Source organism: Salvelinus alpinus, chromosome 15 (genome assembly GCF_045679555.1).
Source record: "Salvelinus alpinus chromosome 15, SLU_Salpinus.1, whole genome shotgun sequence".
Classification (NCBI taxonomy): Eukaryota; Metazoa; Chordata; class Actinopteri; order Salmoniformes; family Salmonidae; genus Salvelinus; species Salvelinus alpinus.
Window position 1 is genome coordinate 9,386,402 of NC_092100.1, and position 16,589 is coordinate 9,402,990.

Genomic DNA, 16,589 nt, shown 5'->3' on the forward strand with positions numbered 1-16,589 from the left:
CTGTTCATCATCTGCTGCATGATGGTACAGGGTAGGTACAGCTTGTACACGGGGAAAAATTAGTAAAGTCAACTAAATTATGTTAAGTAAAGTTAAAATATTCTAGTTGAGTAAAAGTTGGCGTTAATATATTATTTAGTTTATGTTTTCTTTTTGATATTACTTGGGGTAGCTGTTACTTTAGCGATCAAGTTCATGACATAATGCATTTGTAGGGTTAGAGTCAATTCATTTCACTATCATATGAAAAAGTAGCAAGGTCTTCATCATTCTAAGAAGATTCTAATAATGATATCTACAATACGCAAGAACCCCATTAGTTGGTCAAATGAAAGACTTTTCACTGAAGATGTTGAGATATTTGACCTCATTAAACAGATTCTCGTATCCAGAGCGACATACAGTACTGAGTGAATACATTCTCATCCTGGTCCTCTGTGGGAATTGAAACCACAACTCTGGCATTGCAACTGCCATGTTCTACTAACTGAGGAACATAGGACCATATCAAAACAGCAATATAAAGCACCATGGTTACCATTGTTTCCCCAGCGCCATGCCTGAGGTGTAAGATAGTGGTGAACTGCACCAACCCCAACACCATATCCCTTCTGGCCGCCCTGGAGAACGTGATGAAGTTGTACTCCATACGACCTGTCATGAACCCTTCAACCCCCACCAACATCAGCATGTACTTCACTCTCTACGGCATCCTGGGTGTGGTAAGGAGTAGTAGGACAGCATCCCTTTCAACTAGTTCACCTGAGGAGACATACCATTAAATCCATCAATGTATTTGACATGTGCTATATAGTTCTGAATGTTCCTCCACATCATGTTTTGTAGATTTATTGAAAATGTTTACTTTATTGCCTTTACTTTGTATCCTACAACAAAAAGTAATTATCTTCTCAGGAAGAAAAAGCACAACTGTTGAACACATACATTTGGCTGGTGAAGGTAAACGTATTATTTTATTATTTTTGCAAGTATATGTACACAGTGTATGGGAGTCATTTTCAATGTGCACTTTGGTTTCTTATTTTCCTACAGCACCTGTGTTAAGGACGTTACTTCACATTACTTCATATTTGTTCAGGCACCAATATGTACTGGAAGGCAATAGTGATAGATAATTATGTTAAAACAAACAAACAAAAAAATGTATCTTTGAATGTATCAGAATCCAAAACATCATATTATAATTTTGAATGCTGCTTACAAACATATTGTATTGTTGCTAATGTGTTGTTTCAGGAATGGGAGAATGAATTTTTCAGCTGGGACCCAGTCCAATGCGGCTCTGCCAATATTTCTCTCCCCAGGGAAAGGTTCTGGTCACCAGATGTGGTAATCAATGAATTGTGAGTTAAACATCTCTATAGTCTATATAGATACGATATACTTATTTTATTTTTTATGAAACATTGAATTTGGTCTTACTGCTATTAGCCCATACTGTAGGTACAGTACATATTGAATAACAGATTAATTCATGGAAAAACAGTTTTTTTTACTAGATCAGGGAATGTGAAAATGTTTAGACCAATATTTAACCTATTTAAAACTGCTTCCATGCAGTGGTGGAAAAGAACCCAAAAGTAAAGATACTTTAATAGAACATGACTCAAATCAAATCAAATTGTATTTGTCACATGTGCCGAATACAACAGGTATAGATAGACCTTACAGTGAAATGCTTACTTACAAGCACTTAACCCAACAATGCAGTTTAAAGAAAAATAATTAAGTAAAAAATAGATAAGTAAATAATATATATTTTTTAAATAAGTAACTAATAAGAGCAGCACTAAAAACAATAGCGAGGCTATATACAGGGGGTACCGGTACAGAATCAATGGTTAGTTAAGGTAATTGAGGTAATATGTACATGTAGGTAGAGTTAGTGACTAAAAGAGGGGTGGGGCAATGCAAATAATCTGGGTAGCTATTTGATTTGCTGTTCAGAAGTCTTATGGCTTGGGGGTAAATGCTGTGAAGAAGCCTTTTGGACCTAGACTTGGCGCTCTGGTACCGCTTGCTGTGCGGTAACAGAAAGAGCAGTCTATAACTAGGGTGGCTGGAGTCTTTGACAATTTTAAGGGCCTTCCTCTGACACCGCCTGGTATAGAGGTCCTGGATGGCAGGAAGCTTGGCCCCAGTAATGTGCTGTGCCCTATGCACGACTCTCTGTAGTGACTTGCGGTCGGAGGCCCGAGCAGTTGCCATACCAGGCAGTGATGCAACCAGTCAGGATGCTCTCGACGGTGCAGCTGTAGAACTTTTTGAGGATCTGAGGACCCATGCCAAATCTTTTCAGTCTCCTGAGGGGGAATAGACTTTGTCGTGCCCTCTTCACGACTGTCCTTGTGTGTTTGGACCATGATAGTTTGTTGATGATGTGGACATCAAGGAACTTGAAACTCTCAACCCGCTCAAGTACAGCCCCGTCGATGAGAATGAGGGCGTGCTCGGTCCTCCTTTTCCTGTAGTCCACAATCATCTCTTTTTTGATAAGTGAAGTGAAGACACTTGCCAGTTGGTCAGAGCATGCTCGGAGTACACATCCTGGTAATCCGTCTGTTCTTACAGCCTTGTGAATGTTGACCTGTTTAAAGGTCTTACTCACATTAGCTACGGAGAGCGTGATCACACAGTTTCAGTGTTGCTTGCCTCGAGGTGAGCATAGAAGTAATTTAGCTCGTCTGGTAGGCTTGTGTCACAGGGCAGCTCGTGGCTGTGCTTCCCATTGTAGCCTGTAATAGTTTGCAAGCCCTGCCACATCCGACGAGCGTCGGAGCCGGTGTAGTACGATTCAATCTTTGTCCTGTATTGACACTTTGCCTGTTTGATGGTTCGTCGGAGGGCTTAGCGGGATTTCTTATAAGCTTCCAGGTTAGAGTCCCGCTCCCTGAAAGAGGCAACTCTACCCTTTAGCTCAGTGCGGATGTTGTCTGTAATCCATGGCTTCTGGTTGGGGTATGTACGTACAGTCACAGTGGAGACGACATCATCAATGCACTTATTGATGAAGCCAGTGACTGATGTGGTATACTCCTCAATGCCATCGGAAGAATCCTGGAACATATTCCAGTCTGTGCTAGCAAAACAGTCCTGTAGCTTAGCATCTGCTTCATCTGACCACTTTTTATTGACCGAGTCACTGGTGCTTCCTACTGTAGTTTTGCTTGTAAGCAGGAATGAGGAGGATAGAATTATGGTCAGATGTGCCAAATGGATGGCGAGGGGGACCTTTGTACACATCTCTGTGTGTGGAGTAAAGGTGGTCTAGAGTTTGTTTCCCTCTGGTTGCACATTTAACATGCTGGTAGAACTGAGGTAAAACAGATTTAAGTTTCCCTGCATTAAAGTCTCCGGCCACTAGGAGCACCGCCTCTGGATGAGCCTTTTCCTGTTCGCTTCTAGCCGTATACAGCTCATTGAGTGCCGATTTAGTGCCAGCATCAGTTTTTGGTGGTATATTGACAGCTATGAAGAATATAGATGAAAACTCTCTTGGTAAATAGTGTGGTCTACAGCTTATCATGCGATACTCTACCTCAGGCGAGCAAAACCTCGAGACTTCCTTAGATTTCGTGTACCAGCTGTTGTTTACAAATATACATAGACCGCCATCCCTTGTCTTACAAGCGGTGGCTGTTCTATCCTTCTGAAAAAGCAGGAAACCCACCAGCTGTATGTTATTCATGTCTTCGTTCAGCCACGACTCTGTGAAACATAAGATATTACAGTTTTTAATGTCCCGTTGGTAGGATATACGTGCTCGTAGTTTGTCTATTTTATTATCCAATGATTTGACAGTGGCTAATAGGACCGACAGTAAAGGCAGATTACCCACTCGCCGTAGGATCCTTAGAAAGCCCCCTGATATCTCCGATATCTTCGTCTCTTTCTCCTGCGAATTAGTGGGATGAGTTCCTTGTCGAGTGTCTGGAGTAAATCCTACGCGTCCGACTCATTAAATAAAAAATATTCTTCCACTACAAGGAGAGGAATCGCTGTCCATATGTCTAGAATCTCTTTTCAGTCATAAGAGACGGTGGCAGAAACATTATACAAAATAAGTTACAAATAATGTGAAAAAACACACACAATTCCACAATACGTTAGGGGACCGTAAAACGGCAGCCATCTCCTCCGGCGCCATTTTGAATTGAACAGTTAATAAATGGGTAGAGATATGACTCAAGTAAAAGTGAAAGTCACCCTGTAAAATAATATTTGAGTATAAGTCTAAAAGTATTTGGTTTTAAATATACTTAAGTATTTAAAGTAAAAGTAAAATGAGTGAGTCCGCCAGATCAGAGGCAGTAGGGATGACCAGGGATGTTGTCTTGATAGGGGCATTCAAAACGAGTACTTTTGGGTGTCTGGGAAACTGTACCTAAAAAGTCCATCATTTTCATTAGGAATGAAATGGAGTAAAAGTTGTCAAAAATATAAATAGTTAAGTACCCAAAAGATTACTTAGTAGTATTATTAAGTATTTTTACTTAAGTACTTTACACCACTGCTTCCATAAATATACTGTATATATACAGTGGGGAGAACAAGTATTTGATACACTGCCGATTTTGCAGGTTTTCCTACTTACAAAGCATGTAGAGGTCTGTAATTTTTATCACAGGTACACTTCAACTGTGAGAGACGGAATCTAAAACAAAAATCCAGAAAATCACATTGTATGATTTTTAAGTAATTAATTTGCATTTTATTGCATGACATAAGTATTTGATACATCAGAAAAGCAGAACTTAATATTTGGTACAGAAACCTTTGTTTGCAATTACAGAGATCATACGTTTCCTGTAGTTCTTGACCAGGTTTGCACACACTGCAGCAGGGATTTTGGCCCACTCCTCCATACAGACCTTCTCCAGATCCTTCAGGTTTCGGGGCTGTCGCTGGGCAATACGGACTTTCAGCTCCCTCCAAAGATTTTCTATTGGGTTCAGGTCTGGAGACTGGCTAGGCCACTCCAGGACCTTGAGATGCTTCTTACGGAGCCACTCCTTAGTTGCCCTGGCTGTGTGTTTCAGGTCGTTGTCATGCTGGAAGACACAGCCACGACCTATCTTCAATGCTCTTACTGAGGGAAGGAGGTTGTTGGCCAAGATCTCGCGATGCATGGCCCCATCCATCCTCCCCTCAATACGGTGCAGTCATCCTGTCCCCTTTGCAGAAAAGCATCCCCAAAGAATGATGTTTCCACCTCCAAGCTTCACGGTTAGGATGGTGTTCTTGGGGTTGTACTAATCCTTCTTCTTCCTCCAAACACGGCGAGTGGAGTTTAGACCAAAAAGCTCTATTTTTGTCTCATCAGACCACATGACCTTCTCCAATTCCTCCTCTGGATCATCCAGATGGTCATTGGCAAACTTCAGACGGGCCTGGACATGCGCTGGCTTGAGCAGGGGGACCTTGCGTGCGCTGCAGGATTTTAATCCATGACGGCGTAGTGTGTTACTAATGGTTTTCTTTGAGACTGTGGTCCCAGCTCTCTTCAGGTCATTAACCAGGTCCTGCCGTGTAGTTCTGGGCTGATCCCTCACCTTCCTCATGATCATTGATGCCCCACGAGGTGAGATCTTGCATGGAGCCCCAGACCGAGGGTGATTGACCGTCATCTTGAACTTCTTCCATTTTCTAATAATTGCGCCAACAGTTGTTGCCTTCTCACCAAGCTGCTTACCTATTGTCCTGTAGCCCATCCCAGCCTTGTGCAGGTCTACAATTTTATCCCTGATGTCCTTACACAGCTCTCTGGTCTTGGCCATTGTGGAGAGGTTGGAGTCTGTTTGATTGAGTGGGTGGACAGGTGTCTTTTATACAGGTAACGAGTTCAAACAGGTGCAGTTAATACAGGTAATGAGTGGAGAACAGGAGGGCTTCTTAAAGAAAAACTAACAGGTCTGTGAGAGCCGGAATTCTTACTGGTTGGTAGGTGATCAAATACTTATGTCATGCAATAAAATGCGAATTAATTACTTAAAAATCATACAATGTGATTTTCTGGATTTTTGTTTTAAATTCCGTCTCTCACAGTTGAAGTGTACCTATGATAAAAATTACAGACCTCTACATGCTTTGTAAGTAGGAAAACCTGCAAAATCGGCAGTGTATCGAATACTTGTTCTCCCCACTGTATATATATATATATATATATATATATATGTACCTTCAGATGAGTCTTGTAATGCTTGTAAGCGTCCTAGAGCCAAACAAGCGACCTGTTCGTGAGAGTCTCACCTTTCGATAGAGGCGTAGCCCAAACTGTTCGCACAGAATTTGGCAGATCGGCAGTATCAACTTCAAACAAGTCTCGTGACACTTGTGGGCGTAGTAGAGCAAAACGGAGTACACCAACATATTTGTGAGAGTCTCATCTTTCTATAGAGTGGTCATATTAATTTGTTCGGACTCCACAGACGTCTTAGTGAGAGGAACAATTTTAGAGATGTATAACGTTCCGACAAACATCGCTGAGTCCGGCCACCTTCCACCGCAAATGCTGAAAGCCGTCATTGGCAGATGTGGTGGATTGAGACGCAGCCCACGCAAAAAAATATATCTCTATCTTAAACAGACAGATCTTTGTATTATGCTAATTAGAATTCTGCGGGAGAGCGGACATCTTAACAAACACTTTAATTCTGTCCCTTTTTATTGCACTAGTGACTGATTCAGTCAAGATTAAGGAATATAAAACAGATGATTTATATCATGCCCATGGTTTTAAGTCGTCCCCATATTTCACCCTGTCTCACAGTATGGATCAAAGCACAGCTCCCATCGTCCCTTATGTGTACATTAAGCATACTGGTATAGTGCGAGACGCCAACCCTGTCAGAGTGGTTAGCTCCTGTAAACTGGACATCTACACCTTCCCCTTTGACGTCCAGAACTGCACCTTCACCTTCAGATCCTACATCCACCACGGTAAGACGTCAACGCAACCACGCTTTAGGACTAACTTGAAAATAAGGGTCCGAAGCCAAACCCATCGCTCCTTCTCTCCCCAAAAAACATCCTGACTCTCTCTTGTGATCTGAAATGATAGGTATGAAACAGGGTTGTCCACTGAGTCCATTGAAGTATTTGATATATTACTCGGTGTCAACCAAGGGATCTGTTTGCTATTAGCCCAAGTTTACCATCCCCTCAGTACAGATCATGTTCTGCTTCCATATAGGTTCAGCACATTCATCCCAGTATGTCCCATTCCTTTATCTCCCCTGCAGTGTCGGACATAAGGATTATCTTAGGGAGGAAGGTGGAGGACATCCTGAAACGCTCCATTAGCGTGTTGTCCACCGAAGGGGAGTGGGAGCTGATGGACATCAAATCCAGCAAGTTCAAGTTATCATCATTCAATCAAGAAGAAAGCAACCCCTATGATGAGCTCTGCTTCTACGTACGAACCCAAAGCACTGCAATTTCTCAGACGCCATTCATTTGGCTCTACAACTACAGAACGTTGACTTTTGTTTCAGAGAGTACTTCCTGTTTCACACATAGGATGCTAACCCAGCTATATATGGCTTTGTCTTATCTGAAATGGGAATATATTGCACGACACCAAATCACCCTTGCAGGTTGTCATTCACCATTTTGTCTCTGAACTGTAGATTGTCCTGAGGCGCAGAGCAACCCTCTACGTGCTGAACCTCCTGATCCCCAGCTGCTTCCTCATCACTGTGGATCTCTTCAGCTTCCTGTTGCCTCCCCAGAACGTGGACCGCTCCTCCTTCAAGATGAGCCTTATTTTTGGATACTCTGTCTTCCTGCTCATCGTGAATGACCTTCTGCCCGTCACAGGTAGCACCATTCCACTGATAAGTGAGTATGAAAACATGTGTACTGGGAACACCATATAAGTCATAAATGTAGATGTAGATGTTTACTTTGTGTTATTGGATTAGCTGGTTAGGGTAAGTATCATTTTGAAGTCCACTTCCTTTGTCCTCCTAAGAGTGGCTGAATATTTTCCTCTCTTCACCTCCCTCCTCCTCCTCCCGCCCATGCAGATGTGTTCTTCGCCATCTGCTTGGCTCTGATGGTGGCCAGCCTGCTGGAAACTATTCTCATCACCAACCTCCTGGTCGGCTCCAGTAACTTCCACCCAGTGCCTGGCTGGGTCCGATTGCTCGTCCTTCACTTCATGGGCACCCTCGTCTGGCTGCCTCAGAAATCAAGAGAGGACAAGATCATCCTCAATCCAGTTGCAGGAGGTACCCCTGATCTGATCCTTCCAGGGATTTACAATTACACAGACGTTCAGGCAATTAGCAGATCCTTGTCTTGTCCAACCCAATGCAATATAGTGAAGCATTCAATCACAGGCCTGAACAGTATCATAAATGCAGGTATCACTCTGAGAAATGTTTCCAGCCATTTGACTAGTCTAAGGTCCGACCTTAGACAGAATTGTACTTCCCACGTAAGTCAATAATTTGTGTCATTAGGAGGTATATTCATCATTTCTCATTTCTCCCTTCCTTCCCTCTTTTCTCTAAGAAACAGACTTGAAAGTCTGCCCTCTAGTGTCGGTGGAGAGACAGGTTCAAAAAGGAGAACCAGCTGAGATGTGGGCAGAGGCAGGCAATTCAGCCCTGGCGGAGCTGAGGAATCTGGGCAATGACCTGCAGTTCATCCGCCTCCATATGGTCCAGCATGTGGACGGGAACCAGATCTCCCAGGACTGGATGCAGGTGGGCTACATCCTCGACCGGCTGCTGTTTGGCGTCTACTGCATCTTCATCACCTTCAGCTTCATCGTCATCCTCAGCATCTGGAGTAATTCGTACAACCAGTGATGTACTAAATAATTTAATTTGTAATTTATAACCATTTTTCCATGATAGGTGGCTAAATGTTTGTGTTAAAATACAAAATGTGAGGAAATAGTGCTTACACTCCACTACACCACCGCGTACAAGACTTAAGAGTCTCCCATGTTGTTGACTGCTGTTTAGATTTAAAAACAATTACCTTAAAATTACCATAACTTTAACAATTGTTTGTTTGATCTTCTGGCTGCACTGAGTAGGTATGTTGACTTATATATTACTATATTAGAGGAAATATATTTTTATTTGACAAATAAACATACTGTCACGAAAACCACTATTTCATTACTAACAACAATTCATTGGGGTTATCTGAGACGTTTTCTGAATTGTAATGTTAATGGTGGATCAATGATGATGATGATGAAGATCTGTCACGCAAGACATGGATCAATGACATGCAAAGTAGGGGATCATCCAAAAACCACATCCTTGTTTGATTAGAGTGTCGACATACAGGAAGGTTTTTTTGGCATTTTATTAGGATCCCCATTTGCTGTTATAAAAGCATCGGCTACTCTTCCTGGGGTCCACAAAAATTTTTTTTAACATTACATAATACAGAACATAAATAGACAAGAACAGCTCAAGGACAGAACTAAATGAATTTAAAAATGGCACACATAGCCTACATGTCAATACATTCACACAATATCTAGGTCAAGATCGGGGAGAGGCGTTGGTCCGCGAGGTGTTGCTTTACCAGTTTTTTAAAACCAGGTTTGCTGTTCATTTGAGTAAAATGAGATGGAAGGGAGTTCCATGCAATAACGGCTCTGTGTAATACTGTACGCTCTCTTGATTTTGTTCTGGATTTGGGGACTGTGAAAGACCCCTGGTGGCATGTCTGGTGGGGTAAGTTGTGTGTCAGAAATGTGTGTAAGTTGACTATGTAATTTTTTTTACATTTTCAACACATTATTGTTTCTTATAAAAAGAAGAAGTGATGCAGTTTCTCCTCAACTATTAGCCAAGAGAGACTGGCATGCATAGTATTTAAATCAGCGCTCTGATTACAATGAAGAGCAAGACGTGCCGCTCTGTTCTGGGTCAGCTGCAGCTTAACTAGGTCTTTCTTTGCAGCACTTGACCACATGACTGGACAATAATCAAGACAAAACTAGAGCCTGCAGAACTTTTTGGAGTGTGGTGTCAAAAAAGCAGAGTATCTCTTTATTATGGGCATACCTCTCCCCATCTTTACAACCATTGAATCTATATGTTTTGACCATGACAGTTTCTGATCTAAGGTAACACCAAGTAATTCAGTCTCCTCAACTTGTTTGACAGCCAGACCGTTCATTACCAGATTCAGGGTAATTGACTTCATTAGCTGTGGTTGCTGACACGTATATGGTTGAATCATCAGCATACATGGGCACGCAGGCTTTGTTTAATGCCAGTGGCAGGTCATTGGTAAAAATAGAAAAGAGTAGAGGGCCTAGAGAGCTGCCCTGCAGTACACCACACCCTGCATGTTTGACATTAGAGGCTTCCATTAAAGAAAACCCTTTGAGTTCTATTAGATAGATAGCTCTGAATACACAAACTGACAGAGGTTGAAAAGCCATAAAACATATATTTTTCTCAACAACAGGTTATGGTCAATAATATCAAAGGCTGCACTGACATCTAACAGTTCAGCTTCCACAATCTTCAAATTATCAATTTCTTTCAACCAATCATCAGTGATTTATGGTAATGCAGTACATGTTGAGTACCCTTCTGTATAACCGTGCTGAAAGTCTGTTGTCAATTTCTTTACAGATAAATAGTATTGTATTTGGTCAAACACCATATTTTCCAAAGAGCTGTGTTGTGTAAAATTAGATCCAAAGATTATGGCAGGGACTGTTTCATGATATAATAGAAACATATTTAATAGAAGCAGCTGCTTTAATTTGACATTAAATATTTTTCTATTATATCATTAAATAGTCCCTGCCTTAATCTTTGGAACATATTTTCAACAAAAGTTGGTGCCGTGAACCGGATGAGAGCGTCCTGACTTGTTGATCCGTTTCCTCCGACTTGGACTCAAACATCCGTCTGGCCACAGCTTAAAAAGTTAAGATACCTTATTAAAAAATCTCTGTGAGGGACTGTCTGTTTTCCAGCCGAGCCTTAATGGTGAGAGATCTCTTGTCCTCCTCATACACAACATTTTGCGGTTCAGGTTTTCAGAACAGTTTTTCCTATAATAATTCATCTGGACAGATAATATTGATCAATAGTGGGTATTCGGAGTTTGACCACACTTTAAAGTATTCTGAGTTTGACTATACTTTAAAGCCCACATAATCACGTGATAGCCTACAGGAAAAGTATTCAGAGTTTGACTGTACTTTAAAGTAGGCAGAAAAGTATTCAGAGTTTGACCTTAAAAATAAGGAAATTATTCGGAGTTTGACGAAATCATAATTTTTTTTAAATTTTTTTTAAAGCAATGTATTCTGAGTTTGACCGTACTTTAAGGATAGCATAGCCGGCCGGTAGAAAAGTATTGTGAGGTTGTATGTGTGGTATGTGGGTATAATGGGTTACTAGAGATTTGATAAAGTAGCAATAAAAACAAAACTGAGAAAACTTTTTTTTATTTTTTTATATACAACTTGCGCACCCACATGTAGATGTAAGTAAGTGGTGTAAAAAGTGTTCTGAGAGATGTTCAGTGATCCCCTTACGGATCATTTGATAATTATAAGGTTTAAGCCTTTGGCGTCGGCTAATGGGGATCCTAATGAATCTAATCAAAATCATGATAAGTTTGATCTATACGGTGACTTTTTACTAAAGAGTGTTTCAACACAGAAATATATATCTTCTGTATTACAGTAATGGGTGAATACTTCTTGGTTGTAAAACGTATATATATATATACTTATATATTACTTATGATTGGTTGTACCTTAGGACCAGTGATGTTAGCTGACATCCAATTAAATGTGTGCCATTAGCAGAACCTATGGTGTGTTTAAGCTACAAAGACTTCTACAGGGCCAGTTTATCTCCCATAGGCACAGATGTATTGAACTCCCAAAAAAGAATTCAATGGCTGAGTGGTTACTGCAGGTGTTAAAAAAACAACTCTGTTGTGTTCGTGTGACCGATATCATGAGACTGTGATTAGAGACCGCGTGTGCGTCCCTTTTCACACTATCGTGCCGACCCAAGATAAAACGGTACTAGCTAGCTCAGATGCTTTCCAGCAAGGTTCAGTTTGGCCCAGTTTGGCTCAGTAGTGTGAAAAGGGTATTGGAGCTGTGGTCTCACAGTGTGTGTGTCTGCATTATAAGTCAATCACTCAGTTTGGTCCGAGCTGTGTTATGTGCAGGACATTTGGTTCACTAGTACCATCCAACAGCGCACAGTATGGGACAACCATGGAGATTCATTCTTACCTCAGGTTTCTTTCTATTGGCAGGTAATATCCTTAATTTGCTTCATCTGCATGTTAGATTTCAAGTTTTATTATGTTGTAAATTATTGTATGTGTTTTAAACAATATTTTGAACATTTTAAGCATGTTTTGCTAGAAATTTAATTATCTAACTAGGCTGAGGCTGTGGGTACTCAGTTATTTTTAGAATTATTTCTCAACTGGAAAGTTCTGGGGTTTTTTCTTTTCAAAACTGGTTGAAGTGCTATTTTTAGGCCCTACGAGTGTGATACATTACACAGTAAATGAGAATCATTGCCTCCAGATAAATTCATTAGATTTAAAAAAAATAATTTAGGCAATTTTTGATTTGACATTTTTGGGGGGTCCAGTGCAAACAAATACTTGTGTAAACACCCCCCAAAATGTCTAGATAAACAGTGAATCTTGGGTGCCAATATATTTGATCGCATCGGTAAGTGCTAGTAATGCTTATTAATCCAATGAAATATGCACAAAGGAAATACATTGAGTGGACAAAACAATATGAACACCTGCTCTTTCCATGACATAGGCTGATCAGGTGAATCCAGGTGAAAGCTATGATCCCTTCTGGATGTCAAATCCTCTTCAATCAGTGTAGATAAAGGGGAGGAGACAGGTTAAAGAAGGATTAAGCCTTGAGACATGGATTGTATATGTGTGCAATTCAGAAGGTGAATGGGAAAGACAAAAGATTTAAGTGCCTGGTTTGTGTCAGGGACAGCAACACTGCTGGGGTTTTTCACACTAAACAGTTTCCCGTGTGTATCAAGAATGGTCAACCACCCAAAGGACATCCAGCCAATTTGACACAATTGTGGGAAGCATTGGAGTCAACATGGGCCAGCATCCCTGTGGAACGCTTTCGACACCTTGTAGAGTCCATTCCCTGAAGAATTGAGTCTGTTCTGAGGGCAAAAGGGGAGGATGCAACTCAATATTAGGAAGATGTTCTTCATGTTTTGTCCACTCGGTGTAAGTTTAGATGTTCCGCATATGTATTTACATAAAAGTAACCTGTTTAAAATTGGTTCACTCTATCCCTGTGAGTAATGTCTTTTTCATTTGTTCATTTGTCCTTCTGGTTTGTTTTAAGGTATAATGTTTTGTTCAGTGTAAACAGAAAGGTGTTAATCTGTCAATGTTTGTTTGTTAGATTTTTTTTTAAATGTCCCTCTAAAAATACCTTATTACAAACGTGAATGACGACTTTTTGAGAAATAGGTACATATAGTAGGCTACAGCATTAGCTGAATGGTGAGGTTGACCAACTTGACACAATATAGTATACTATGTTGCATGATATGAGTTTGTGCAGTTTTGAAAGTTTGGAGGTTGCTAATGTCCCCTACTTATGAATAACCTTGTCCTTATTGATTAGGTTCCCTTAGATACTAATTGGAAAGTCCCGTGTGGCTCAGTTGGTTGAGCATGGCGCTTGCAACGCCAGGGTTGTGGGTTCATTCCCCACGGGGGGACCAGGATGAATATGTATGAACTTTCCAATTTGTAAGTCGCTCTGGATAAGAGCGTCAGCTAAATGACTTAAATGTAAATGTAATGTAAATGATACTATAGCATTTAATCCTGTGGATGGGCTCCTCCTACTGTCTCTCTTTATCTCTCTCTTTTTCTCTTTCCTTTTGCTCTCTGCCGCTCTCACTCTCTCTATCTCTCTCCTCTATGCTCTTAAGTATATTTATGCCAGTGCGACTTGACCTGTAAAGAGGGCCACAGCGGTCCAACCTACGAGTCGATGCAGACTGTGTTTGACCGCATATCCTTCAGACCGACAGTCAACCTGAGCAATCCCACCATAGCAAACATCTCCTTCACCCTGTATGCTGTCCTGGGCGTGGTGAGTGTTAGACAGTGTAAGGTCGTTCCTCTTTGCATAGGGTCCATTCATTCAATTCATTCGTTACTAACAATTATCTGCTTTCTTGCTTGGTCTTATTTCAGAATGAGAAGACCCAGATCCTCACTACCTTCCTGTGGATGAGATTGGTGAATGTCAAGAGATCTTCCTATTTTATTTTGCCAACAGTTTGTGGTGGTATAAGCTTCCCTAAGCCTAATTCTTTCTTTTTAGTACTGGCACCATCAGTTCCTGGTTTGGGACGCTGATGATTGTGGCGGAGTCACCAGGATTTCTCTGCCAGTCAAAGAGCTCTGGGTGCCTGACATCATCGTGTACGAGTTGTGAGTGTCCGAAGAAAACTGACTTTGTTTGACTCATCTGTATGCCTATCTTCATGTCCTGTATAAAACATGGGGTCAACCAACCCCCCCAACCATTATCACCTTCTCCTTCTCTCCTCTATCACATGTCCTTCTCTCCTCTATCACATGTCCTTCTCTCCTATATCACATGCTGTTCTCAGGTTGGTTCTCTCCTCTATCACATGTCCTTCACTCCTCTATCACATGTCCTTCTCTCCTCTATCACGTCTTTCTCTCCTCTATCACGTCTTTCTCTCCTCTATCACAAGCCCTTCTCTCCTCTATCACGTCTTTCTCTCCTCTATCACATGTCCTTCTCTCCTCTATCACATGTCCTTCTCTCCTCTGTCACATGTCTTTCTCTCCTCTATCACATGTCTTTCTCTCCTCTTGAGCTGTTTTTTTTTTGTAAATTGAAATTTGCTATCGTAAATGTTAGCAACACCTCCGCCTTTGCGGGATGCACGGGGGATATGGTCACTAGTGTAACCAGGAGGTGAGGCCTCATTTAACACAGTAAATTCATCAGGCTTAAGCCATGTTTCAGTCAGGCCAATCACATCAAGATTATGATCAGTGATTAGTTAATTGACTATAACTGCCTTTGAAGTGAGGGATCTAACATTAAGTAACCCTATTTTGAGATGTGAGGTATCACGATCTCTTTCAATAATGGCAGGAATGGAGGAGGTCTTTACCCTAATGAGATTGCTAAGGCGAACACCGCCATGTTTAGTTTTGCCCAACCTAGGTCGAGGCACAGACACAGTCTCAATGGGGATAGCTGAGCTGACTACACTGACTATGCTAGTGGCAGACTCCACTAAGCTGGCAGGTTGGCTAACAGCCTGCTGGCTGGCCTGCACCCTATTTCATTGTGGAGCTAGAGGAGTTAGAGCCCTGTCTATGTTGGTAGATAAGATGAGAGCACCCCTCCAGCTAGGATGGAGTCCGTCACTCCTCAGCAGGTCAGTCTTGGTCCTGTTTGTGGGTGAGTCCCACAAACAGGGTCCTTTCCTACACTGAAATTACCCTTTGCTTAACAATTGCGTCTGAAGCTTGCAGCACAGCTGTTGAAGGTGCTGACGAACCATGTCCAAATAAAGCGTCCGGAGTGAAAAAGTTGAATGAGGGGGAAAAAAGTTGAGGGAAAAACTAAAAATATAAACAGTAATTAAAAAGTAAAAAGAAAAAAACGTAAAGTTGTCAGCTAGCAAGTAAGGTTGGCAACAAAACGCACAGCAACAAAACGCACTCTCCTCTATCACATGTCCTTCTCTCCTCTATCACATGTCTTTCACTCCTCTATCACATGTCTTTCACTCCTCTATCACGTGTCCTTCTCTCCTCTATCACATGTCCTTCTCTCCTCTATCACATGTCCTTCTCTCCTCTATCACATGTCTTTCACTCCTCTATCACATGTCCTTCTCTCCTCTATCACATGTCCTTCTCTCCTCTATCACATGTCCTTCTCTCCTCTATCACGTGTCCTTCTCTCCTCTATCACATGTCCTTCTCTCCTCTATCACATGTCCTTCTCTCCTCTATCATATGTCCTTCACTCCTCTATCACATGTCCTTCTCTCCTCTATCACATGATGTTCTCAGGTCCCTACTCTCCTCTTTCTTCATCTTTCTCACCTTCCCTATTTTTCCTTTCTCTCTTATCTCCCCCTCACACTCTCTCTCTCTCTTTCTCTCTTTCCCTCCCTCCTTTCAGAGATGGATCGTATTTCTGTTACATGTATTCGAAACGCGTATTGAAATAAATTGCAAATGTATTTTTTTGTATATTTAAAATACACATTTCATGTATTTTAACCAAACACAATATTTGCTAGAGTTAATTTTATGTTGATACATTGGTCTTTAGGGTGTTTTTGATGTACCTTTGCCTCCCTCTCTGTCTCAGTGTGGATGACGACGTGTCACAGCAATGCCCCTACGTCTACGTCAACCACACAGGCCACATCCGCTGGGACAGGATGCTGCGCCTCGTCAGCGCCTGCAACCTGGAAATCTTCAGCTTCCCCTTCGATGTGCAGAACTGCTCGTTTACCTTCGGCTCCTAC

General features: G+C 41.5%; 1 protein-coding gene and 1 pseudogene across 1 annotated transcript in view; both read left to right on the top strand.

The window, feature by feature from the left end:
- The first annotated feature begins 530 nt into the window (after window positions 1–530).
- On the top strand, window positions 531–8,837 carry LOC139540519 (5-hydroxytryptamine receptor 3A-like; annotated as a pseudogene).
- Window positions 8,838–14,047: 5,210 nt separating this feature from the next.
- Window positions 14,048–16,589, top strand: part of LOC139539445 (5-hydroxytryptamine receptor 3A-like) — a 13,225-nt gene continuing 10,683 nt past the window's right edge. The window contains exons 1-4 of the mRNA XM_071342409.1: window positions 14,048–14,149; window positions 14,254–14,298; window positions 14,384–14,493; window positions 16,430–16,589. The exon at window positions 16,430–16,589 is cut by the window's right edge and continues 4 nt beyond it. Of these exons, the coding sequence (XP_071198510.1) occupies window positions 14,048–14,149; window positions 14,254–14,298; window positions 14,384–14,493; window positions 16,430–16,589 (417 nt within the window). The remainder of the gene's footprint in view (window positions 14,150–14,253; window positions 14,299–14,383; window positions 14,494–16,429) is intronic.